Below are 24,712 nucleotides of genomic sequence, written 5' to 3' on the forward strand. Positions count from 1 at the left end.
TGAGTGAGTGAGTGAAGAATGATTTTGATTTATACTAAAGGAAAGAAATTGGACACATTGACCACTTCTTGGTTAATAACAACTATATTATTATAATAATCTTCTTATTTTATTTTAACAAAAGGTAATAATAATGTAATATGACTGTTTATGCATGTGAAAGATTTCATTCCTCTTCAATGTGTTAATTTTGAGATGTTCACAAATATTCGAGTGTGTACTATCTTGAATATATGACTGTATCATAAATATATAATTGAAATTTCACAGAAAAAGAGAAATCTTTTCATCTCCATCAGGATCAAAATAAAAACTAAAAATCCTCAAAATACTCAAGATGGAGGAAGTGGGAGTATCAAATGGAGCATCCAACATTGTTAGGACTTGGACTGTTTTGGCCTCTAGAGGCCGCTGTTATTTCCTTTTCGTGTCATATTTATTTTGGCCTCTAGAGGCCGCCACTGTTCCTGTGTTTTGTGTTTTTTTTTGTTAATTGCCTGTTAGTCCTAATTATCTTCACCTGTGTCCTTAATTAGTTTGTGTATTTATACCCCTGAGTTCAGTCCTCTTGTCTCGGAGTCTTTGTGCTGTTATGTTTATCTCCAGTTTCCGTTGTACTGTGTTTTGTGGATCTTCTGAGCTTTTGCATTTTTGCCTTTTTCTTTTTGAATTATACTCTTTGTTTTTGTTTTTTTGTTTTGCCCTGGATTGTATATAGTGTACATAGTATAAATAAACCTTTTGTTACTTTTTCTACTTCCGCCTCACGCCTCTGCATTTGAGTCATTCCCCTGGTGGCCTAGTGGGGGTTTGCTGGATCATCACACCAACGAACCAGGTTCGAATCCCAGCAAAACCCTAACAGAAAGACTCCGTCATGACCGACTCAGCAGAGGCTGCTTCAACTGTCTACCCGGCCAACCTTCAGGGAATTATGGCAGCTTTGACACGCTTCGGAGCGACCATGGACGCTCATGGACGTACGCTCACCAGCCAACGTGAGGCCCTTGCTCGCCACGAGGAACTGCTTCAGCAAATTGGGAAAACCCTGGCACAGCTGACATCTCTGCCTGCATCTCCTGCTCCTGATCCAGCTCCTGCTCCAGTGCCTCCTGCCATGCTGCCTTCTTCACCTCGCGAACCCAGCCTTCCTGCACCACAGAGGTATGATGGCAAGCACAGTGAGTGCCGAGAGTTCCTTACCCAGTGTCAACTCACCTTTGAGCTTCAGCCTACCACCTACACTACGGATCGCCGCAAGATTGCCTTTGTGATCACCTTATTAGCTGGTAAGGCGCGAGCCTGGGCTACTGCTATCTGGCAAAGACAGGGACCTGAGTGCTTTGATTTCCAGCTGTTTTCTGAAGAGATGCTTCGGGTCTTCGATCAGGCAGACATCAGTACCGACGCAGCCCGAAAGCTCATGTCCATCCGGCAAGGAGGAAGCGTCGCAGATTACGCCATCTCGTTCCGAACACTCGCAGCAGTAAGTGGATGGAATGAGACTGCCCTGGTGTCAGCCTTCCACCATGGTCTGTCTGACCCCATCAAGGACGGTCTGGCCTCTATTGGATGCCCAAGTGACCTCGAAACCCTCATCTCACATGCTATTCGTCTGGACAACAGGATGAGAGAACGCCACCAAGCCTTGAGCCCCCCCAGCCTCCCTACCTCTACCTGGAGACCGTCTACCTCCTTCAGTGACTGTCCAGAACCCATGCAAGTGGGTCGTACTCGCCTCTCCGCATCTGAGAGGGAGCGCAGAAGGAGGGACAAGTGCTGCATCTACTGTGGCAAGCCCGGTCACTTCCGAGCATCATGTCCCGAACTCTTGGGAAAAGGACCGCCCCGTCCAGCCGAGGGAGGGTTGTGACGGGGCCTACCCTCTCTCCCGGACTCCCTGGCCAAGGAATCTACATCCCGGTCTCCATCTCCTGGGGTGAGTCTGTCCACTCTTGTCAAGCTTTGATAGACTCAGGGGCGGCTGGGAACTTTATGGATATTCACTTCGCCCAAAGCATCAATATACCTACTGCACCTCTTGAAGTCCCTCTGTCTGTGTCTGCCCTCGATGGCCAAGCGTTAGGTGATGGAAGAGTCACTCAAGTTACTTCTCCAGTCTTCCTCCAGTCTCAAGGTCACAAGGAAGAAATATCCCTGCACCTGATTCCTTCAACTGAGTTCCCAGTTATTCTAGGCCTTCCTTGGCTTACTCGCCACAACCCTCGCATAGACTGGGTAACAAGCCAGGTTGTGGAATGGGGCCCTGCATGCCATGCCTCTTGTCTGCTCTCTAGCTCTCCTGTGTCTCCTGCCGAGCCCCCTGATCTCACCGAGTTATCTCAAGTTCCCACAGAGTACTGGGATCTCAAGGAGGTATTCAGCAAGAGCAGGGTCGCCGTTCTTCCTCCGCACCGGGCCTACGACTGTGCCATCGACTTGCTCCCTGGGACTACCCCTCCTCGTGGCAGACTGTTTTCCCTCTCTCAGCCAGAACGCAAGGCTATGGAGGAATACCTCAAAGACGCCCTGGTCTCTGGGTTCATTCGACCCTCCACCTCACCTGCTGGTGCCGGCTTCTTCTTTGTCGGCAAGAAGGATGGGGGGCTTCGACCATGTATTGACTACAGGGGCCTGAACAAGATCACTGTGCGCAACCGATATCCCCTTCCACTGATGTCCACTGCTTTCGACCTGCTCCAAGGCGCCACCGTCTTCACCAAGTTGGACCTACGGAACGCATACCACCTCATCCGTATCCGACAGGGAGACGAGTGGAAGACTGCCTTTAACACCCCGTCTGGGCACTACGAATACCAGGTGATGCCCTTCGGACTCACCAACGCACCAGCTGTTTTTCAGGCCCTAATCAACGACGTCTTAAGGGACATGATTAACCTGTACGTCTTTGTCTACCTCGATGACATCCTTATCTTTTCCAAGACCGTGCAGGAGCACCGCCACCATGTCCGCCAGGTTCTCCAGAGGCTGCTACAGAACAATCTGTTCGCCAAGGCCCAGAAATGCGAATTTCATGTTCCCGAGGTCTCCTTTCTGGGATTTATTGTACGGACAGGCCAACTCCAAATGGACCCTGCCAAGACCCTGGCCGTCCGGGACTGGCCTACTCCCAAGTCCGTTAAGGAGGTTCAGCGGTTCTTAGGATTCGCTAACTTCTACCGCAAGTTCATCAGGAACTTCAGTTCTGTGGCAGCACCCATGTCAGACCTCACCAAAGGGACAGGTGGATCTTATGGCTGGTCTCCTCAGGCAGAAAAGGCGTTCAAAGACCTCAAGGCCCGCTTCTGCACGGCACCCATTCTGGTCCTCCCGGACACCTCCCAACCATTCATCGTGGAGGTGGACGCCTCGGACAGTGGTGTCGGCGCGGTACTCTCTCAACGTTCGGAAGGAAAGCTGCACCCCTGCGCTTACTTCTCCCACCGCCTGAGTCCTGCGGAGTCCCGGTACGATGTGGGGGATCGAGAACTGCTAGCGGTCAAACTGGCCCTTGAGGAGTGGAGGCACTGGCTGGAGGGAGCGCAACATCCATTCCTGGTTTGGACTGACCACAAGAACCTGGAGTACCTCCAGCAAGCCAAGAGACTGAACCCTCGACAGGCTAGGTGGGCCCTGTTTTTCAGTCGGTTTGACTTCACCCTCTCGTACCGTCCCGGCTCCAAGAACACCAAACCTGACGCACTGTCCAGGCTGTTCTCTGCCACTAACAGGGAGAATGAAGTCGGGCCTATTATCCCGGTGTCCCGGATTGTGGCCCCTGTCCGCTGGGGTATTGAGGAGGCTGTTCGACGAGCCCAACGCCAGGACCCCGGTCCTGGGACGGGGCCACCGGGCCTCTTGTACGTCCCACATCAAGCCCGGGCCAAGGTTCTCCAGTGGGGTCACTCTTCCCCTCTCACCGCCCACCCGGGAGCTCGGAGGACCCTGGACTTCCTGAAAAGACGCTTCTGGTGGCCTAACATGGAGCAGGAAGTAAGGTCATTTGTCCTGTCCTGTGAGGTTTGCACCAGAACCAAGAACCCACGACAGCGTCCCCAGGGTCTCCTGCATCCTCTGACCATTCCCCGGCGTCCCTGGTCCCACGTGGCAGTCGACTTCATCACGGGTCTCCCTGAGTCACAAGGTAACATGGTCATTTTGGTCATTGTTGACAGATTCTCCAAGGCCTGCCGCTTCATACCTCTGTGCAAACTCCCCTCTGCTCTTGAAACAGCGAAACTTATATTTAATCATGTCTTCCGAGTCTTTGGTCTTCCACAGGACATCGTCTCAGACCGAGGGCCCCAGTTCTCCTCCCGAGTGTGGCACGGGTTCTGCAAGGTCATCGGAGCCACTGCCAGCCTCTCCTCTGGGTTTCACCCACAGTCCAATGGTCAGACGGAGAGGCTCAACCAGGACCTGGAAACCACCCTGCGAGGCCTGGCTATGGATAACCCGACATCGTGGAGCACCTGGCTGCCATGGGCAGAGTACGCCCACAACACCCTGCAGTCATCGGCCACCAAGCTGTCGCCATTCCAGTGCCAATTCGGCTTCCAGCCACCTCTGTTCCCGGACCAGGAGGAGGACGCGGGGGTGCCCTCGGTCAACCAATATGTGAGACGGTGTCGCAAGACCTGGAGCAAGGTCAGGAAGACCCTCATACAGACCTCCAGAACCAACCAGACTCAGGCCAACCGCCACAGAAGACCTGCACACACTTTCCGCCCTGGGCAGCGGGTTTGGCTGTCCACTAAGGACCTTCCGCTGCGGGTGGAGAACCGCAAGCTTGCTCCTCGCTACATTGGCCCCTTCAAGGTGGTGCGCAGGGTGAACCCTGTCTCCTACTGGCTTCAGTTGCCCCGGACTCTGAGGATCAACCCCACTTTCCATGTTTCCCTGTTGCGGCCTGTACTGACGTCTACGTATGCCCCTGCCCCTAGGAACCCCCCACCCCCCCGCATCTTCCAGGGGCAGACTGTGTTCACTGTGCATCGCCTGCTTGACTCCCGCCGGGTCCGCGGCGGGTTGCAATATCTGGTGGACTGGGAGGGCTATGGTCCTGAGGAGCGCTGCTGGGTTCCTGCTCGGGATGTCCTGGATAAAGAACTGTGTCGGGACTTCCATTCGGCCCATCCGGATCGCCCTGGGAACGTCAGGAGACGCTCCTAGAGGGGGGGGTCCTGTTAGGACTTGGACTGTTTTGGCCTCTAGAGGCCGCTGTTATTTCCTTTTCGTGTCATATTTATTTTGGCCTCTAGAGGCCGCCACTGTTCCTGTGTTTTGTGGTTTTTTTTGTTAATTGCCTGTTAGTCCTAATTATCTTCACCTGTGTCCTTAATTAGTTTGTGTATTTATACCCCTGAGTTCAGTCCTCTTGTCACGGAGTCTTTGTGCTGTTATGTTTATCTCCAGTTTCCGTTGTACTGTGTTTTGTGGATCTTCTGAGCTTTTGCATTTTTGCCTTTTTCTTTTTGAATTATACTCTTTGTTTTTGTTTTTTTGTTTTGCCCTGGATTGTATATAGTGTACATAGTATAAATAAACCTTTTGTTACTTTTTCTACTTCTGCCTCATGCCTCTGCTTTTGAGTCATTCCCCTGGTGGCCTAGTGGGGGTTTGCTGGATCATCACACCAACGAACCAGGTTCGAATCCCAGCAAAACCCTAACAAACATGATCTGAATATCATCTCTGTAACAAAAAAAAAATTAAGTTTAAAAAGGAGATTGTTCAGCAACTAAAGAAAACAGTAGAGCAGTGTTTCCCAACCTTTCTTGAGCCACGGCACATATTTTACATTTGAAAAATAAAAATATCACAAAAAATGTATATATATATATATATATATACAACCCCGATTCCAAAAAAGTTGGGACAAAGTACAAATTGTAAATAAAAATGGAATGCAATGATGTGGAAGTTTCAAAATTCCATATTTTATTCAGAATAGAACATAGATGACATATCAAATGATTAAACTGAGAAAATGTATAATTTAAAGAGAAAAATTAGGTGATTTTAAATTTCATGACAACAACACATCTCAAAAAAGTTGGGACAAGGCCATGTTTACCACTGTGAGACATCCCCCTTTCTCTTTACAACAGTCTGTAAACGTCTGGGGACTGAGGAGACAAGTTGCTCAAGTTTAGGGATAGGAATGTTAACCCATTTTTGTCTAATGTAGGATTCTAGTTGCTCAACTGTCTTAGGTCTTTTTTGTCGTATCTTTCATTTTATGATGCGCCGAATGTTTTCTATGGGTGAAAGATCTGGACTGCAGGCTGACCAGTTCAGTACCCGGACCCTTCTTCTATGCAGCCACGATGCTGTAATTGATGCATTATGTGGTTTGGCATTGTCATGTTGGAAAATGCAAGGTCTTCCCCGAAAGAGACATCATCTGGATGGGAGCATATGTTGCTCTAGAACCTGGATATACCTTTCAGCATTGATGGTGTCTTTCCAGATGTGTAAGCTGCCCATGCCACACGCACTAATGCAACCCCATACCATCAGAGATGCAGGCTTCTGAACTGAGCGCTGATAACAACTTGGGTCGTCCTTCTCCTCTTTAGTCCGAATGACACGGTGTCTCTGATTTCCATAAAGAACTTCAAATTTTGATTCCTCTGACCACAGAACAGTTTTCCACTTTGCCACAGTCCATTTTAAATGAGCCTTGGCCCAGAGAAGACGTCTGCGCTTCTGGATCGTGTTTAGATACGGCTTCTTCTTTGAACTATAGAGTTTTAGCTGGCAACGGCGGATGGCACGGTGAATTGTGTTCACAGATAATGTTCTCTGGAAATATTCCTGAGCCCATTTTGTGATTTCCAACACAGAAGCATGCCTGTATGTGATGCAGTGCCGTCTAAGGGCCCGAAGATCACGGGCACCCAGTATGGTTTTCCAGCCTTGACCCTTACGCACAGAGATTCTTCTAGATTCTCTGAATTTTTTGATGATATTATGCACTGTAGATGATGATATGTTCAAACTCTTTGCAATTTTACACTGTCGAACTCCTTTCTGATATTGCTCCACTATTTGTCAGCGCAGAATTAGGGGGATTGGTGATCCTCTTCCCATCTTTACTTCTGAGAGCCGCTGCCACTCCAAGATGCTCTTTTTATGCCCAGTCATGTTAATGACCTATTGCCAATTGACCTAATGAGCTGCAATTTGGTCCTCCAGCTGTTCCTTTTTTGTACCTTTAACTTTTCCAGCCTCTTATTGCCCCTGTCCCAACTTTTTTGAGATGTGTTGCTGTCATGAAATTTCAAATGAGCCAATATTTGGCATGAAATTTCAAAATGTCTCACTTTCGACATTTGATATGTTGTCTATGTTCTATTGTGAATACAATATCAGTTTTTGAGATTTGTAAATTATTGCGTTCTGTTTTTATTTACAATTTGTACTTTGTCCCAACTTTTTTGGAATCGGGGTTGTGTGTGTATATATATATATATATATATATATATATATATATATATATATATATAATGATAATCTAGTCTCAATTTACTCACAATTTCCTCAGTGGGAAACCTGGGCCTGTTTAGTTGAACACAAAGCCGATATACTCGTAGGAATTGAAGAAAGACACACACAAAGATCTTCAACAGCTCTGAGTCTCTCCTTTTTTAGTTTTTAAAGCAGTCATGCTTGAAAAGCCAAGCTCGCATAGATAGGTTGTGGAAAATCACCTTTTTTGCTTTCTTCTGACCTCTACTCATACTAGGGCCTTCATCTGGGTCAGAATTTTCTCCAGGGCCCAGTTTGGATTGTGTACTTTTTCTTTTCAAATATTTATCTATTGCTATCACCACTGTCACACGCGAAGCATTACTAATTCTATTGTTTGAATGGCAACAGGTAGATACACAGGTTAATTAGCTACCTGCTGCCATCTATTGGAAGAGTATTTAATTGTTCTGCCGGTCACTATATGTCGCTGGCATAGACGAACGAAGACAAATTATTTGAAGTAAATAAATAATTTTCGGAACAATTAAGTGAAATTGGATAATGTCCCACGGTACACCTGATGATCTCTCACGGCACACTAATGTGCTGCGGCACAGTGGTTGGGAATCACTGCAGTAGAGAAACTGAGCAAAACACAAAGTTACATGTTAGAAAAAATATAAGGCTTTTGTATTGCTCATGAACATAAAGGTTAATAAGTGATAAATTCTTCATATGTGTCCTCAAGTGAGGTATCATGGATGACCTTTGGTCTATAATGAAGCTATAAACAGAAAAACCTGTGCGCGTGTGTGTGTGTTCCTTCATTTTCAAATCCACATCATGACTCTCCAACACACCCTTACATCTGGAATATTAATTTTAGTTTTGATTAATGCCTGTTTGTCTAACATCCCAGGTAAGCTTTTTGTTCACTTTTTCACTTCCTTATAAATGTGACACATAACACAATCCTCATTATTTCCACTTTTTTCTACATCTGATAAATGTGTGCAAATGTAATCACAAGAAGTGAAACTCCACAAGGATTAATACGCAAAATAATTGTGGAACAATTGATGTAAGGACAAATTATTTTTTAAGACATTCATATTCTTACGTTATTCATATCAAACTGTCCACTATTTTTATGTCTTAAAACATCTCTTTGTGTTTTTAACTCATTGTCTAAAACATAAACTGTTTATAGTTTCCAAAGCTGACCATTTGGTCATTTGTCCTTGATTCATCTCATCTCATCTCATTATCTCTAGCCGCTTTATCCTGTTCTACAGGGTCGCAGGCAAGCTGGAGCCTATCCCAGCTGACTATGGGCGAAAGGCGGGGGACACCCTGGACAAGTCGCCAGGTCATCACAGGGCCGACACATAGACACAGACAACCATTCACACTCACATTCACACCTACGGTCAATTTAGAGTCACCAGTTAACCTAACCCATATGTCTTTGGACTGTGGGGGAAACCGGAGCACCCGGAGGAAACCCACACGGACACGGGGAGAACATGCAAACTCCACACAGAAAGGCCCTCGTCGGCCACGGGGCTCGAACCCGGACCTTCTTGCTGTGAGGCGACAGCGCTAACCACTACACCACCGTGCCGCCCTCCTTGATTCATTTATCAGTTTATTAGTTAATTAAAAAAAACATAAAAATAAATAACAAAACAAATAACTAAAACAATTTGTAGTGCATCATAAATGTGTGTGTGTGTGTGTGTGTGTGTGTGTGTGTGTGTGCGCGCGTGCGCGCTTTGGTATGTAGTGGAAGAACAGGATCCAAGGTTTTGGAATGTAAAGGGGAAGGAAGCTCTCATCTCGGCTCTGTCTCTGAAACCAAATGTTCATCTAGCCAAAAATCTCATCCTCTTCATCGGAGATGGTGAGACACATGATACTGATTTTTTGTTTTAATTAATAAATAAATACAAATGAAACAAAACTATATTCAATACACTGTGTATTTGATTAGATAGAAGAGTAAGAAAGAAAGAAAATAGACAGACAGAAAACTGCTATAGATAGATAGATAGATAGATAGATAGATAGATAGATAGATAGATAGATAGATAGATAGATAGATAGAGTGGTGCTTGAAAGTTTGTGAACCCTTTAGAATTTTCTATATTTCTGCATAAATATGACCTAAAACATCATCAGATTTTCACACAAGTCCTAAAAGTAGATAAAGAGAACCCAGTTCAACAAATGAGACAAAAATATTATACTTGGTCATTTATTTATTGTGGAAAATGATCCAATATTCCATATCTGTGAGTGGCAAAAGTATGTGAACCTTTGCTTTCAGTATCTGGTGTGACCCCCTTGTGCAGCAATGACTGCAAGTAAACATTTCCGGTAACTGTTGATCAGTCCTGCACACCGGCTTGGAGGAATTTTAGCCCATTCCTCCGTACAGAACAGCTTCAACTCTGGGATGTTGGTGGGTTTCCTCACATGAACTGCTCGCTTCAGGTCCTTCCACAACATTTCCATTGGATTAAGGTCAGGACTTTGACTTGGCCATTCCAAAACATTAACTTTATTCTTCTTTAATCGTTCTTTGGTAGAATGACTTGTGTGCTTAGGGTCGTTGTCTTGCTGCATGTCCCACCTTCTCTTGAGATTCAGTTCATGGACAGATGTCCTGACATTTTCCTTTAGAATTCACTGGTATAATTCAGAATTCATTGTTCCATCAATGATGGCAAGCCGTCCTGGCCCAGATGCAGCAAAACAGGCCCAAACCATGATACTACCACCACCATGTTTCACAGTTGAGATAAGGTTCTTATGCTGGAATGCAGTCTTTTCCTTCTCCAAACATAACGCTTCTCATTTAAACCAAAAAGTTCTATTTTGGTCTCATCCGTCCACAAAACATTTTTCCAATAGCCTTCTGGCTTGTCCACATGATCTTTAGCAAACTGCAGATGAGCAGCAGTGTTCTTTTTGGAGAGCAGTGGCTTTCTCCTTGCAACCCTGCCATGCACACCATTGTTGTTCAGTGTTCTCCTGATAGTGGACTCATGAACATTAACATTAGCCAATGTGAGAGAGGCCTTCAGTTGCTTAGAAGTTACCCTGGGGTCCTTAGTGACCTCGCCGACTATTACACGCCTTGCTCTTGGAGTGATCTTTGTTGGTTGACCACTCCTGGGGTGGGTAACAATGGTGTTGAATTTCCTCCATTTGTACACAATCTGTCTGACTGTGGATTGGTGGAGTCCAAACTCTTTAGAGATGGTTCTGTAACCTTTTCCAGCCTGATGAGCAACAGCAATGCCTTTTCTGAGGTCCTCAGAAATCTCCTTTGTTCGTGCCATGATACACTTCCACAAACATGTGTTGTGAAGATCAGACTTTGATAGATCCCTGTTCTTTAAATAAAACAGGGTGCTCAGTCACACCTGATTGCCATCCCATTGATTGGAAACACCTGACTCTAATTTCACCTTCAAATTAACTGCTAATCCTAGAGGTTCACATACTTTTGCCACTCACAGATATGTAATATTGGATCATTTTCCTCAATAAATAAATGACCAAGTATAATATTTTTGTCTCCTTTGTTTAACTGGGTTCTCTTTATCTACTTTTAGGACTTGTGTGAAAATCTGATTATGTTTTAGGTCATATTTATGCAGAAATATAGAAAATTCTAAAGGGTTCACAAACTTTCAAGCACCACTGTAGATAGATAGATAGATAGATAGATAGATAGATAGATAGATAGATAGATAGATAGATAGATAGATAGATAGATTGCATTTAACATTGCTAATAGAGACAATCATCCTATACTAAATTCAGAAGTTTTTTTTCTGTGAGCCTGTGATGATCTTGGCCTGAAGGTTAGGCTGAAGTGCCCTTGAGCAAGGTATCTAACCCCCAACTGCTCCCCAGGCGCTGTAGCATAGCTGCCCACTGCTCTGGATATGTGTGTGTGCTCATTGCTCACTTATGTGTGCACTGCATGCGTGTGTTCACTGCTTCAGATGGGTTAAATGATGTGGATGAATTTCACTGTGCTTAAGTCTGTGCTTGAGTGTACTGTACGTGTGATAAATAAAGGCTTCTTGTTCTTGTCACATCTCAAACTCTCTCTCTTTATCAGTTCTTAGATTATTAGATTATTATGTGTGTGTGTGTGTGTGTGTGTGTGTGTGTGTGTGTGTGTAGGTATGGGAGTTTCAACAGTGACGGCTTCTCGGATTCTGAAAGGGCAGCTTGCTGGTAAAAATGGAGAGGAGACTCTTTTAACCACGGACATGTTCCCTCACCTGGCATTATCCAAGGTTCACAAGATTCACTGTTCAGTAAATCAGTTCAGGGGTGGGTTTCCCAAAAGCGTCGTAGCACAAAGATCATCGTTAAATGGTAGAGTGAGCATCATAATGAACTCTGTCTCTCTCTCCTAGTTAAGATGCTCTTAGTGTTAAGAGGCTTTTGGGAAACCCACCCCTGATTAGTTCAGCAAATTATTTGAGTTCAGTAATTCAGTTAAGATCAGTAAATCAGTTCAAGCCTGAGTTTCCCAAAAGCATTGCAGCACAAAGGTCATTGGTAAATGGTAGCACGAGCAACACAATGAATGTTCTCTCTCTCCTAGTTAAGGTGCTCTTAATGTTAAGAGGCTTTTGGGAAACCCACTGCAGTTCAGTAAGTCATTTCAGTAAATCAATTCAATGGTGGGTTTCCCAAAAGCCTCTTAACACTAAGAGCATCTTAACTAGGAGAGAGAGTGATCATTGTGCTGCTCGTGCTACCATTTAACGATGATCTTTGTGGTACGATGTTTTTGGGAAACTTGGCACAGTTCAGTAAATTTGGTTAATTTACTTTCAGTTAAAAAAAATTCAGTTAGCTTTCAGTCTTGGGATTTTACTTTTTCAGTTTAGTAACTTAGTTTTTTTCAGTCTGCATGCTCAACACTGAGGTTCTTCCATATTTACATAGAACACAATCAGTTAAGTTCAGGTGTATCTAATTAAGTTTTTTTTAGTCACCTTTTTTTAATTTCAGGTTATATAAATCCAGATAGACGAATGCCAGATATTTCATTTTGCACCCTGTTCTCTACAGACCTATAATGTGGATCAGCAGATGCCAGACAGTGCTGGTACGGCCACAGCATATCTGTGTGGTGTGAAAGCGAATTATGGAACGCTGGGTCTCAGTGCTGCGGCTCGGAGGGGTCAGTGTCAAACTACCATGGGCAACGAGGTCAAGTCAGTCCTCCACCGCGCCAGAGCAGCAGGTACTGCAGATAGACTTATATCCCTGATAATAATTTGCTACACACCTGGGGTTGCCAGATTAAAATAACCAACTCCAAATTTAAGTATCATACATTCAGGGCTCTCGAGTGGTGTAACAGAGAATTATTTGCCTTATTATCTGAACTCAATCACGAATTCAAATCCCAATGATGCCAGAGCCGTTCATGGCCAGGAGCCCAAGAGAGTAAAACTGGCCATGCTCTCAGGGAGGGAAGGATGGCATATTATCCTTGGAAGAAGTACGTGATTGCCTTTGCTTTCCCTGGTTGGTAGCTGTCATGTGCTAGGGGAGAGCTGTGATGGGTGGGTATTGGCCATGACTAAATTAAAATTGAAAAATCATGAAATAAAAGAAAGGTATAATATATTAAAATAAAATTATGTTTCCACATGTTACCAATCTGCAACCCTATGGTACTTCTGTTCACAGCTGGACTTTAAACTCTAAATTTTTGCTGCCATCTTTTGGTGATACCAAATCCATGTTCCTATTAGTTATCATGGGATACATGAAGGAAAACAGAGGCATTGCAAATGCTGATTTTAAAGAAAGGTTTTTGTTAAAATCCATTCTAACCACTGACTGCTGTTGAATAAACTTCAGAAGACTACAATGTCATGTATCAGAAGATTGTTGTTGTATTTTTTTATTTTTTTCTACTTTTTTTAATAGAATTGATTATACAATCTTACTATTAGTTGTTTGTTTGTTTGTTTGTTTGTTTGTTTGTTTGTTTTGTTTTTTGTGCAGCACCTTTATACCTTTTTTGAATGACACTGAACATTTAAATTAAAAAAAAAACCTGGTGATGTGTCTTTCATTTTTATGCAACAAACATCTGAAGCCATTGTATGAAATATTCACCAGGCTCTTTCAATTATTTAAATCTAAAAACAGACTTCATTATTTTGGCATAATTTAAGTTTATTTTATATGAATTTTATTCATTTGTTTTTGTAGCGGCCAAAGTAGAATTCATATAGACGTGAATTACAATTTATGTTAAAAGGTATAAATAATTTCATTTGAGTGTGTAATTTCATATAAGTAATTTATTTCATGATTAAAATGAATAACATGTGGCAAGGTTAGTAGAATTAGAATTAGAATTCATATGTGAAGAATTAGAACTGTCTCACGCTTCTCAAGAATTAGAATTAGAATTCATTCAGCTATATAAGAACGGTCTCGCACTTCTCAGGTAGATCTCGAGAAGCCGTGGAAGCGAACAGTTTTTCTTAACTGACTCACTGACTCTCTGCATCTTAGAACCTTTGTAATTGTTAAACCGAGGATTAAAGTTCAACTTTCAAGATGTTTCAAGTGGATTTATTGCCAGGCACATGGACATTGAGAGTGGAAACAGTTACTTTGGGTCACAGACTTCGTCAGTGTAAGCTATAGCACTTTTCTCAAGGTCTCACTAATGGCCCTTTTCCACTACCCTTTTTCAGCTCACTTCAGCTCGCTTCAGCTCACTTCAGCCCGACACGGCTCGCGTTTCGACTACCTTAGAGCAGCACGACTCAGCTCGCTTCAGCCCTGCTTAGCACCCAAAACTCGCACGGTTTTGGAGTAGGGCTGAAGCGAGCCAAACCGAGCCGAGTGGGGCTAGGGGCGTGAGGAGACACTCCCCTGTGTACTGATTGGTGAGGAGGAGTGTCCTCACATGCCCACACACGCCCCGCGAGCACGCTGGGATCTGTAAACACCGTAAACCCGGAAGAAGAAGAATTACGAATTACGAGAATTTCTGAAGCCTTATGCACCTCGCTTCATCTATACGCTCTTGCCAGTATCTGTTGGTGTTGTCGGCGACAACAAGCCACAGCACCAAGACCAGCAACACTAATGACTCCATGTTTATTGTTTACTATCCGGGTTGTGAGACTACCGCTTAAAAGATCACTGATGTCACTGTTTGCGCCGCCTAACGACATTACGTGACGTCCACCCACTTTCGCTAACTCCACCCAATGTGTCCACCCACTTCCAGCCAGCACGGTTCAGCGCGGTTGTAGTCGAAATGCAACTCCAACAGCCCCACTCAGCTCGACTCAGCCCAACTCAGCACGGCACGGCTCAGCCCAACTCAGCCGCGTTGGTAGTGGAAAAGCGGCATAAGAACAAGCCTCTACAGTTTTATTTTTACTTCCTAGGTTTTACTACCAGTTATTTTTACTGACTTTTCATCCATTTTATTTATGATATAATTTGTTTTGCACTATTTTAACTTTTTTGTATTTTCAATTAAAATTCCTAATTAATCATTTTTATTTTACCCACGTCCTCTTATTTTCCATTTGACTACTGATTATTTCTCATTCCACTTTTCTGGAACATTTGTGAACTCCCAGCTGTTCACTGTCAAGCAGCAGCTTGCTTGCTTATTTATTTATTTATTTATTTATTTATAGGGAAGTCTGTGGGTATTGTGACCACCACACGAGTTCAGCATGCATCCCCAGGAGCAAGTTATGCCCACATTGCTGATAGAGGCTGGTACAGTGATGCTGATCTGCCTGCTGATGCAGTGAGCCAAGGCTGCAAAGACATCGCTTATCAACTCGTCCACAACACTGACATTAATGTAAGAATTATTTATACTTGTACATTATTAACTCAATATTCTTTTGCATGTATAAATCTATAAATTATTTTACATGTATAATTCAGATTGTTAATTACATTATTGCATAGTAATGTTTTAAAAAGCTAAATATGAGGAAGCCTAATATTATGATCATGATTAATACATGTTTACTTGTGCAGCTGTGCTAGAAATATATATTTTTTGCCCTTTAGGTGATTTTAGGTGGAGGGAGACAGTATATGCTCCCTAAAGAGACAGTAGATCCTGAATATCCTGGAACCAATGGTACCAGAGAGGACAAAACCAACCTGATCGATGAGTGGCTCAAAAACAAAACGGTAAAACTCCTTATTTAACTTTTTCTGTCCTTGGTCTAATTATGCATCTTACATTTTTAATGAAACTAGACACATTTGCTCTTATCCATCAAAACTGTTTATGGAATCAATTTTGTGCCAAAATGTTCATACAATACTTTTGAAATATCAAACAAAAATGACAAATCAAAATACAAAAAAGTCAATTTTTTTAGACTGGCAAACTAATTATTCGTGTAATCGTGCAAAATATCAGTCTATTACTCTTCAGAAACCTTTTATTTTTGTTCCGCGTCTTTCTCAGTTTTGTCTGACATAATTTATTTTGGTTGCGATTCCAGCTTTCTCGTTTGCACTCCCTGACTTTCTGCTTGCAGTTTTGGCACAAACTTCACGTGTGGGTGGGCTGTCCAGGAATGCATTCCCACTGGCTAACTTGTGTTTGACTGACAGCTATGCTCAGCGATTCCCCGGAGGCTGTTGCGGCCATTTCCTACTCGGATTTTGGCGGACTGTTTGACGAGTGACCGATCCATTGACGGTAAACAAGGATCGAGTGGACTTCAGTGGCGACTATGATATTGAATTAATTCAACAAAGTGTAAGTACGGGACAAATGTGTTGTATGTGTTGCAGTAGTACACATTATGCAGGTGTTTCGTGGCAAGTCAAATGTTAGACTTAGCTCCACTACCCAATATAATAGCTGTCTTGCTAACGTTAAACACACCTGCATAATGTGTACTACTGCAACACATACAACACATTTGTCCCGTACTTACACTTTGTTGAATTAATTCAATATCATAGTCGCCACTGAAGTCCACTCGATCCTTGTTTACCGTCAATGGATCGGTCACTCGTCAAACAGTCCGCCAAAATCAGAGTAGGAAATGGCCGCAACAGCCTCCGGGGGAATCGCTGAGTGTAGCTGTCAGTCAAACACAAGTTACCCAATGGGAATGCATTCCTGGACAGCCCACCCACATGTGAAGTTTGTGCCAAAACTGCAAGCAGAAAGTCAGGGAGCGCAAACGAGAAAGCTGGAATTGCAACCAAAATAAATTACGTCAAACAAAACTGAAAAAGATGCGGAACAAAAATAAAAGGTTTCTGAGGAGTAATAGACTGATATTTTGCACGATTACACTAATAATTTGTTTGCCAGTCTAAAAAAAATTGACTTTTTTTTTTATTTATCGTTTTTGTTTGATATTTCAAAAGTATTGTATGAACATTTTGGCACAAAATGTGTCTACGCAGCTAAAGGTGACTCAAATTTGTGCTCGAATTTTTGTTATATGATAGTTTTGTGAATTAGATTCAGAAGGCAGATCAGTCAGAGTTTTTTAATCAGATGCACGTGAATAAAAGGGTTTTGTGAATCAGACACAGGTGACAAACAGCTTTATGAATCACACAAATGACTCAGATCGAATACAGATGAATCAGAAAATTTCATGAATCAAGCACAGGTGAATCAGATAGTTTCATGAATCAGATACAGAAAAATCAAAAAGTTTAATTAATCGGATTCAGACAAATCAGACAGTTCATGAATTATAAACAGATGTATCAGACATTATCAGATGCAGATGAATCAGACACAGATGAATCTGAGTTTCATGACTTTCATTAAACAGACGTAGATGAATCCGACAATTACCTGTATCAGATGCAGAAAAATCAGATACAGATTATTCAGGCAGTTATGAGAAACAGACACACATGAATCCACAGTTATGTGAATCAGATGCAGATGAATCAGACAGTCAAGTGAACCATTTTCTTGAATCAGATGCAGATGTGTCAAGGACCAGACAGGAGAGGAGATCAAATGCACTCAAACCACAGTTTAATAATAACAGGGGAAAAGGGAGTTGGGAGAACGTGTGTATGAGAAGTTCAGTGGCTGGAGGACTGAGAGGCAGGGATGGCTGGTAGCATCTGAGGTCTCCCATCCAAGTACTGACCAGGCCTGACCCTGCTTAGTAGCTGAGATCAGATGGGATCAGGCATTGTCAGAGAGGTGTGGCTGTAGACAGACAGCACTTGGGTTTCAGGCAGTCTCCCAGCAGTAGTCCCTCAGCAAGCTGGAGATCAGGCAAAGGTACAGGAGAGGCAGGCAAGAGGCAGAGTCGACAGGACAGAAGGCAGATCAGGTTACCGGGGCTGGAGAGCAGACAGAGTCAGACGGAACAGAATATCGTCAGGAGTCAGAGTAGAAGGAACACAGAGCAGGTTATCACACTGGAAGTTGCAGACGATCTGACACTGAGGCTTGGGAGAACTGCAGCTTAAATACACACAGGGGGGAAGCAGGTGATCGGCAACAGCCAATGAAAGTCACTGAAAGTTAATAAGAGGAAGTGAGAGTGGGCGTGGCCGGTAATGCTGAGTGGAGATGTTACATGAAGAGAGAAGCCCACAGGTAGGACCATGACACAGATGGATCAAAGTTTCATGAATCCAGTGCAGATGAATCAGACATTTTCATGAATCGCCTTTAATGAATAGGAGCTAATACGCAAAAATATGAGTTTATCAAATAAACATAAGAAACCAAAGCAAAATATTAGGGAGAAATGATTTAGGTCTGAGTAAGATTGAAATATTGATCATCCTAGAGATGAATAGACAATTAAAATAAATGTGCCAGTTTTTATTTAAAAAAATCTTAATATACAGAATGCTATGTGGGGGGAATCTCAAGTCTAATCGGTGTTGTTTGTATGTTTCTGTATATTTACGTGTACAAGATTCTGTACATATGTACATTCTGTACATCATTTCCTTTAACTGTTTTAATTTTTTTTCTTCAGAAAGCCCAATATGTATGGAATAAAGCTGAGTTCAGTGCTGTGGATGAGAAAGACACAGATTATTTAATGGGTAATACAAAGATTTTTTACCACAAGAAAGTTTCCGCAGCTCATGTTCTCACCTTAAACCCTGCTTTATCGTCAAAAATTTTTTCAGAATCATTTTTGTCTGCATTTCTAGCAGCAAAATCATGTGTATGCTTTTTTGTCTCACAAATCACCGATCAGACTATTTACTGACAGATTTCTCAAATATCTACATACACTGCAAATAAGCCTACTGTCACTGTTTATTTGGCAGCTAGCTAAAGCCACTACACATTATACTGTATGCTTGGCATCATTCAGCATGTCAGTGTTTGAATCAGTGAATCGCTTGGTCTTGGCCAAGATTCACTCCTCTTTCTTTCAGTATGTCAGTATCTGAATCACTGACCATCTTTGGCCATGACTCAGATTTGCTCCTCTCCTCTTTAGTGGGTCAGTGTTTAAATCAGTAAATCTTTTGATCATAACTGAGATTTGGGTTTCTCTCATTCAGCAGGTCATTGTTTGAATCAGTGAATGCTTTGGTCATGACAAAGATTCTCTCCCTGTATATTCAGGTCTTTTTGAGCCAAAGGACACCAGATATGAGCTGGATAGGAATCCAGAAACAGATCCATCACTCACAGAGATGATGGAAAAAGCCATCAAGATCCTCAGCAAGAACCCCAATGGATTTTACCTCTTTGTGGAAGATAAGTGTCCAGGCTGTGTATGATTATGTTTACATGAGCAGCTCAGAGAAAACTATACGCATGATCTGATTGTGCCTGATCTGATTGTGGGACAGATGGGCGTGTGTTTGAGTGGGATAAATTGGGTGCATCTTTGACTGAAACTGATTGGGCATGTCTTTGGGGGAAACAAATTGGTCATATCTTTGACTGAAGTAGATTGGGTGTGCCTTTTAGTGGGACAAATTGGGAATATCAGTGTGTGGGATAAATGGACATGTCTTTAAGTGGTACAAAGTGGGGTGTCTGAGACTCAATCGCAATAATATAATAAGAGGTTAATAATTAACAGTTATTCCATGAAATTGAGTCATATATGCGCTGATAGCCGACAAGGTGTGTCACGCTGAGTAAGCTATAAGCCATGTACAATGACATTGAGTGGAATAATTGCTTTATTCTATCCACATTCACTGGATTTTGAGAAACAGAGCATTTTTTTTTTTTAGTTTTTGCAAATTCGATAAATAAAAACTTTATACAAAACATCCGGAAAAATCATTTCCGTTTAGAATGTAAACAAACCGGCGAAATAACAGTAGCAATTTGTGAAAAATGCAATAATAATAATTCTTGAAAAATTAAAAAAAGATATGTTCTTACCATCAAATACTTTTATTCCATATTTTGTTACTTATTTTTTGGGGGGGAGTGTTTTGTTTTCAAGTAGAGTTTTTATTTCGTCCTCAGTTGGTTCAGTAACACGGTCAGGCATTTTCTTTTCTTCTTTTTTTTTTGGCAGTTGGCAAACCAACTTAAAGGTACATTCCCGCAACCAACGGGCTGCAGTGTGGAACAGGAGATATTGGGGGGGGGGGGGGGGGGGGGGGTATTCTTTTATTTAGCTATTTCTGTTTCTTTTAAATACTTGATAAAAAAGTGATATATCTGTTTTGATGCGCTGTGCCATTTTGTTTTTCTCTACTCACGGTATATGAGCTGATATCCTAGTAGTTGAGTAGCCAATCAGAGCACGATTGCTCAGATCCAGTGAATGTGGATAGAATAATTAATGATATTCCTGTAGTATCCAATATTTAATGTGTGTGTGTGTGTGTTTCTGTTCTGTAAGTGGTAGAATAGATCATGCCCACCATGCAAATAAAGCTAAATATTCCCTGTATGAAGCGGTGGAGTTAGACCGCGCCATCACCCGAGCAGCTGAGCTGACCAGCGAACTGGACACCATGACTGTGGTCACCGCTGATCATTCACATGTGTTCGCTTTTGGCGGACACTCACCCAGAGGCAATCCAGTAATGGGTACAATATCAAATTATTTTACATCATAAACACATTCCCTCATCACATGGCATGTTTGTGAGCAGAAGCCAATGTATTTCCCCTTCACATGACCAGAATCGGGCGGCACGGTGGTGTAGTGGTTAGCGCTGTCACCTCACAGCAAGAAGGTCCGGGTTCGAGCCCCGTGGCCGGCGAGGGCCTTTCTGTGTGGAGTTTGCATGTTCTCCCCGTGTCCGCGTGGGTTTCCTCCGGGTGCTCCGGTTTCCCCCACAGTCCAAAGACATGCAGGTTAGGTTAACTGGTGACTCTAAATTGACCGTGAGTGTGAATGGTTGTCTGTGTCTATGTGTCAGCCCTGTGATGACCTGGCGACTTGTCCAGGGTGTACCCCGCCTTTTGCCCGTAGTCAGCTGGGATAGGCTCCAGCTTGCCTGCGACCCTGTAGAACAGGATAAAGCGGCTAGAGGAGATGAGATGACCAGAATCATGTGACCAGGAATCTCAGTTAAACACCTTTCTCCATGGACAATCTCAAAACAGATATAATGTCCCTAATGTTGGTGTCTGTTCATGAACACGTCATCTCCTGTTTTACGCAAAGTAGTATGATCCCATTTTATGCAAAATAGTATGGTCCTGTTTATGCTCATTATTACAACTCCATTATATTGAAATTTGTACAATTTCAGTTCTTTTATCTTCCACCTGCAGGTCTTCTCTGTATTTAATTCTTGTAGTGGTTTTATCTCCTCCTGAGATTGATTACATTATTAAGACAAGTGTTGCCAGGCAAAACAAACCTCACCCGGTAGCACCTATCAGTCCCCCCAGGATTCCACGGGCCTTTTTTGTGATTGTTGCGGGCTAAAATGTCTGATGTTGTGGGGGGTTTTCCAAAAAATTGCGATGAAAGTTGCAGTGTTTTTTAGGTTTTTGTTGCGATTCCATTGCGGGAGGAAGTGAAAGTTGCGAGAAATTGTTGCGATTTTCTCTTTTTGTGATTAAAATTGAGTGATATGTTAAATATTAAGTTATTACTGAAAAACTATTGATTAAAAAAAACAAAGACACTGAGAAATGGTCCTATAAACATCTTTACCAATATAAAAGATTACCAGGACTACAAAAATGCAGAAAAATAGGCTTTGCTTATCCAAATGCACCTGTTGGTTCAAAAGTTAAAGTGCATAGAACCTCACAGCACAACATTAAGTTACCTTAAAATATAATATAAATGCCTCAGCTTTCATGTAAGAAAAAAAACTATTAATACTAGTACTGTGTGCAGGCAGTCTCTCCTGAAGACTAAATTAAACAATAATTATAAACTAATAAAATAAATGGCTCAGACTTCATAGAAGGAAAAAAAACAATTTGAACAGAATCTCACAGTATGATGCTGAAGCTGCCTAAACAATGGAAAATAAAATACCATTTTGGCAAAAATGTTGGCATCCATTAATTTCTTGTATTAAGTAAAAAAATAATGTAAAGTGCGCACAGTCCTTCACTGTAAACATAACACACTTTCAGTAACAGAATTTAAGCCAACATAAACACTGACTCGCACATGCTGCTTCTCTTGAATGTATACACAGAAATAAGGCGGAAGGTAGTTTGTCGACGTCACTGCAAGACGATGCCAACGATTGGTCAAATTTGCGGGAAAGTTGCGGTGATTGGATATAATTGCAACACCGCCCTGAATTCGCGGAGATTGGTTGAATTTGCATTGAAGTTGCAAATCGCAACATCGCGAAATCCTGGAGGGTCTGACTTATGATGAATATGGAAGAAGATATTGTGAAAAAAAGATCAGTACCCTATGGGTACATATGGCTACGGCTTATAAATGAAATTGTTTCCTGATATCATGTCCATACAGTAAATATAGCATATATATTTACTCTATGAGGCAGTAGCCACAAAAATGAAGCGTAAACCAAAAATGAATAATTTAAAAATCACAGAAGTAAAATATACCAAGTGTCTGTACTTTATATTATTCTACTCTTACCTCTTACAGTTTTTGAAACTGAAACCTCCGAACTGAGGCTGGCATACACACGCTGTCACCATGATCGAAACTCTTATTTCCCAGAAATAGCCCGATGCTAGGGTGGTGTAGTGGTTAGTGCTGTCGCCTCACAGCAAGAAGGTCCAGGTTCGAGCCTCATGGCCGGTGAGGGCCTTTCTGTGTGGAGTTTGCATGTTCTCCCCATGTCCGCATGGGTTTCCTCCGGGTGCTCCGGTTTCCCCCACAGTCCAAAGACATGCAGGTTAGGTTAACTGGTGACTCTAAATTGACCGTAGGTGTGAATGTGAGTGTGAATGGTTGTCTGTGTCTATGTGTCAGCCCTGTGATGACCTGGCGACTTGTCCAGGGTGTACCCCGCCTTTCGCCTGTAGTCAGCTGGGATAGGCTCCAGCTTGCCTGCGACCCTGTAGAATAGGATAAAGCGGCTAGAGGTGATGAGATGAGCCCGGCGCTAGAGCTCAGTGGAACGCACTTTCCCTCTGTAATAAGCATAAACATGTCTGAAAGCGATTTCTTTAGTCTAGTCCATTTATTTCGAATGGTGAACCGAATTGTATACACTCACCGACCATTTTAATCGGAACACACGTATGCAGTGTGCAATTGTTACACTCTTACATTCTTATAGCACAATGATATAATAGTGGCTAGCACTTCTATATGCGGCAGTAGCGACAACAAAAACGATTTTGACCTTTTTGGTGACCTTGACCCGGATGACCCTCAAAATGTTGGAGGTTCTATTTGAGACCAATGCCCATCTATCCTGAAAGTTTAATGAAGATTGGTCTAGCCATTTTCCCGTAATATCATTAACAAAAAAACAAACAAAGAAACCCGACTGAAAACAATACCTCACCCCGCTTACTCCGTAGCAGGCGAGGTAATAATTTCAAGCAAAAATAAGATGTCAATAAATGATAGCGAAGCCTGGAAATACTTTGGCTACTTCTATTTATTATTTATTGGGACTTAACAGCTAGATAGGCCATGCCCACAAGAGACAAACTAGGAGCTTATGAAAATGTGAATATATTATTTTTTAATGATTATTTTACAACTTTTAACCTTAAACTGTTCATATTTACACTCAGATTGCATTTATTCTCAATCACAAGTCTAGGAAAATGGGTAGACATGTCTGCTAAATCAATAAATTAAAACGTATAATGTATGAATGTATAATATATGTGTCTTTCAGGCCTTTCTTCTAAAATTGGCAATGATAATAAACCCTTCACCACCACTCTGTATGGGAATGGACCAGGATATATTGCCAATGGAACACGGCCAAATCTTAACTACACTATTACAAGTAAGATTAGAAACCCTGAGTGACCTTAGCAAACACAAGGTCTTTTGCTCTCGCTTTATAATCTATCTATCTATCTATCTATCTATCAGGGTTAATATATAATGTATGACCACCATCAACATCCCTAAATGTTTTTGCACAAATGAATATTTACACATTCTCTCTCTTTCTCTCTCTCTCTGTTTCTCTTCTAGGCAAAACTGGTTACTTACAGCAGTCTGCTGTTCCTCTCTCATCTGAAACTCATGGTTCTGAAGACGTGGCCATTTTTGCAAAAGGCCCAATGTCTCATCTTTTCCACGGCGTTCAGGAACAGAGCTACATCGCCCATGCTATGGCCTACGCTGCCTGCATCGAGCCCTACAAATACTGTAACTTACAGCCGGCTCCTGATCCACAATTAAATCATGCCATTTCCATCTGGCTTAGCACCTGTGCCATACTGTTCGGCCTCTTCACTTCTCTCATCCATTTCCTCTGAAGGAACTGTACTTTCATGCTAAATATTTATTTCCCCTACAAATTGTGTAACATACAGTAATATTTGGACTTGTGTTAATCCAGTGTCCTGTGCATATGATATAAATATAATAATGTAATTTAAATATAAATGTAATTAGTGCAATGTTATTACTATATCAATAATAGACTCTTTATAGAATAAGTCCACCAGGCATATCTTTATCAGGTGTGTCTTTATTATTAATCCATATTACTGCATTTTATAGAAAGTATACTAAAGCCTTTACAGAAAGATAGTCTGGCACAGACATCATTTTCTGAGGTGCCAGATGGACGTAAACAGTTCCCAGAGCATATACAC

The 24,712-nt window shown here is 42.4% G+C and overlaps 1 protein-coding gene across 1 annotated transcript; it reads left to right on the plus strand.

Moving 5' to 3' along the window:
* The first annotated feature begins 8,211 nt into the window (after nucleotides 1–8,211).
* alpi.2 (alkaline phosphatase, intestinal, tandem duplicate 2) lies at nucleotides 8,212–24,370 on the plus strand. Its single transcript, XM_060940657.1, has 12 exons — nucleotides 8,212–8,228; nucleotides 8,271–8,395; nucleotides 9,263–9,379; nucleotides 11,680–11,795; nucleotides 12,583–12,757; nucleotides 15,198–15,370; nucleotides 15,586–15,711; nucleotides 18,513–18,582; nucleotides 19,118–19,256; nucleotides 20,364–20,554; nucleotides 23,776–23,889; nucleotides 24,084–24,370. Exons 1-12 carry the CDS (start codon nucleotides 8,212–8,214, stop codon nucleotides 24,368–24,370), a joined length of 1,650 nt encoding a protein of 549 aa, XP_060796640.1.
* The last annotated feature ends 342 nt before the right edge of the window (nucleotides 24,371–24,712 follow it).

Source organism: Neoarius graeffei, chromosome 15, assembly GCF_027579695.1.
Source record: "Neoarius graeffei isolate fNeoGra1 chromosome 15, fNeoGra1.pri, whole genome shotgun sequence".
NCBI classification, from domain to species: Eukaryota; Metazoa; Chordata; class Actinopteri; order Siluriformes; family Ariidae; genus Neoarius; species Neoarius graeffei.

Bases quoted from the DNA above. Each gene is read 5' to 3' on its own strand.
- alpi.2 (XM_060940657.1), top strand. The intron at 8,396-9,262 runs GTAAGCTTTTTG...TTTGGTATGTAG, and splicing joins CTGTTTGTCTAACATCCCAG to TGGAAGAACAGGATCCAAGG. The intron at 23,890-24,083 runs GTAAGATTAGAA...TTTCTCTTCTAG, and splicing joins TCTTAACTACACTATTACAA to GCAAAACTGGTTACTTACAG.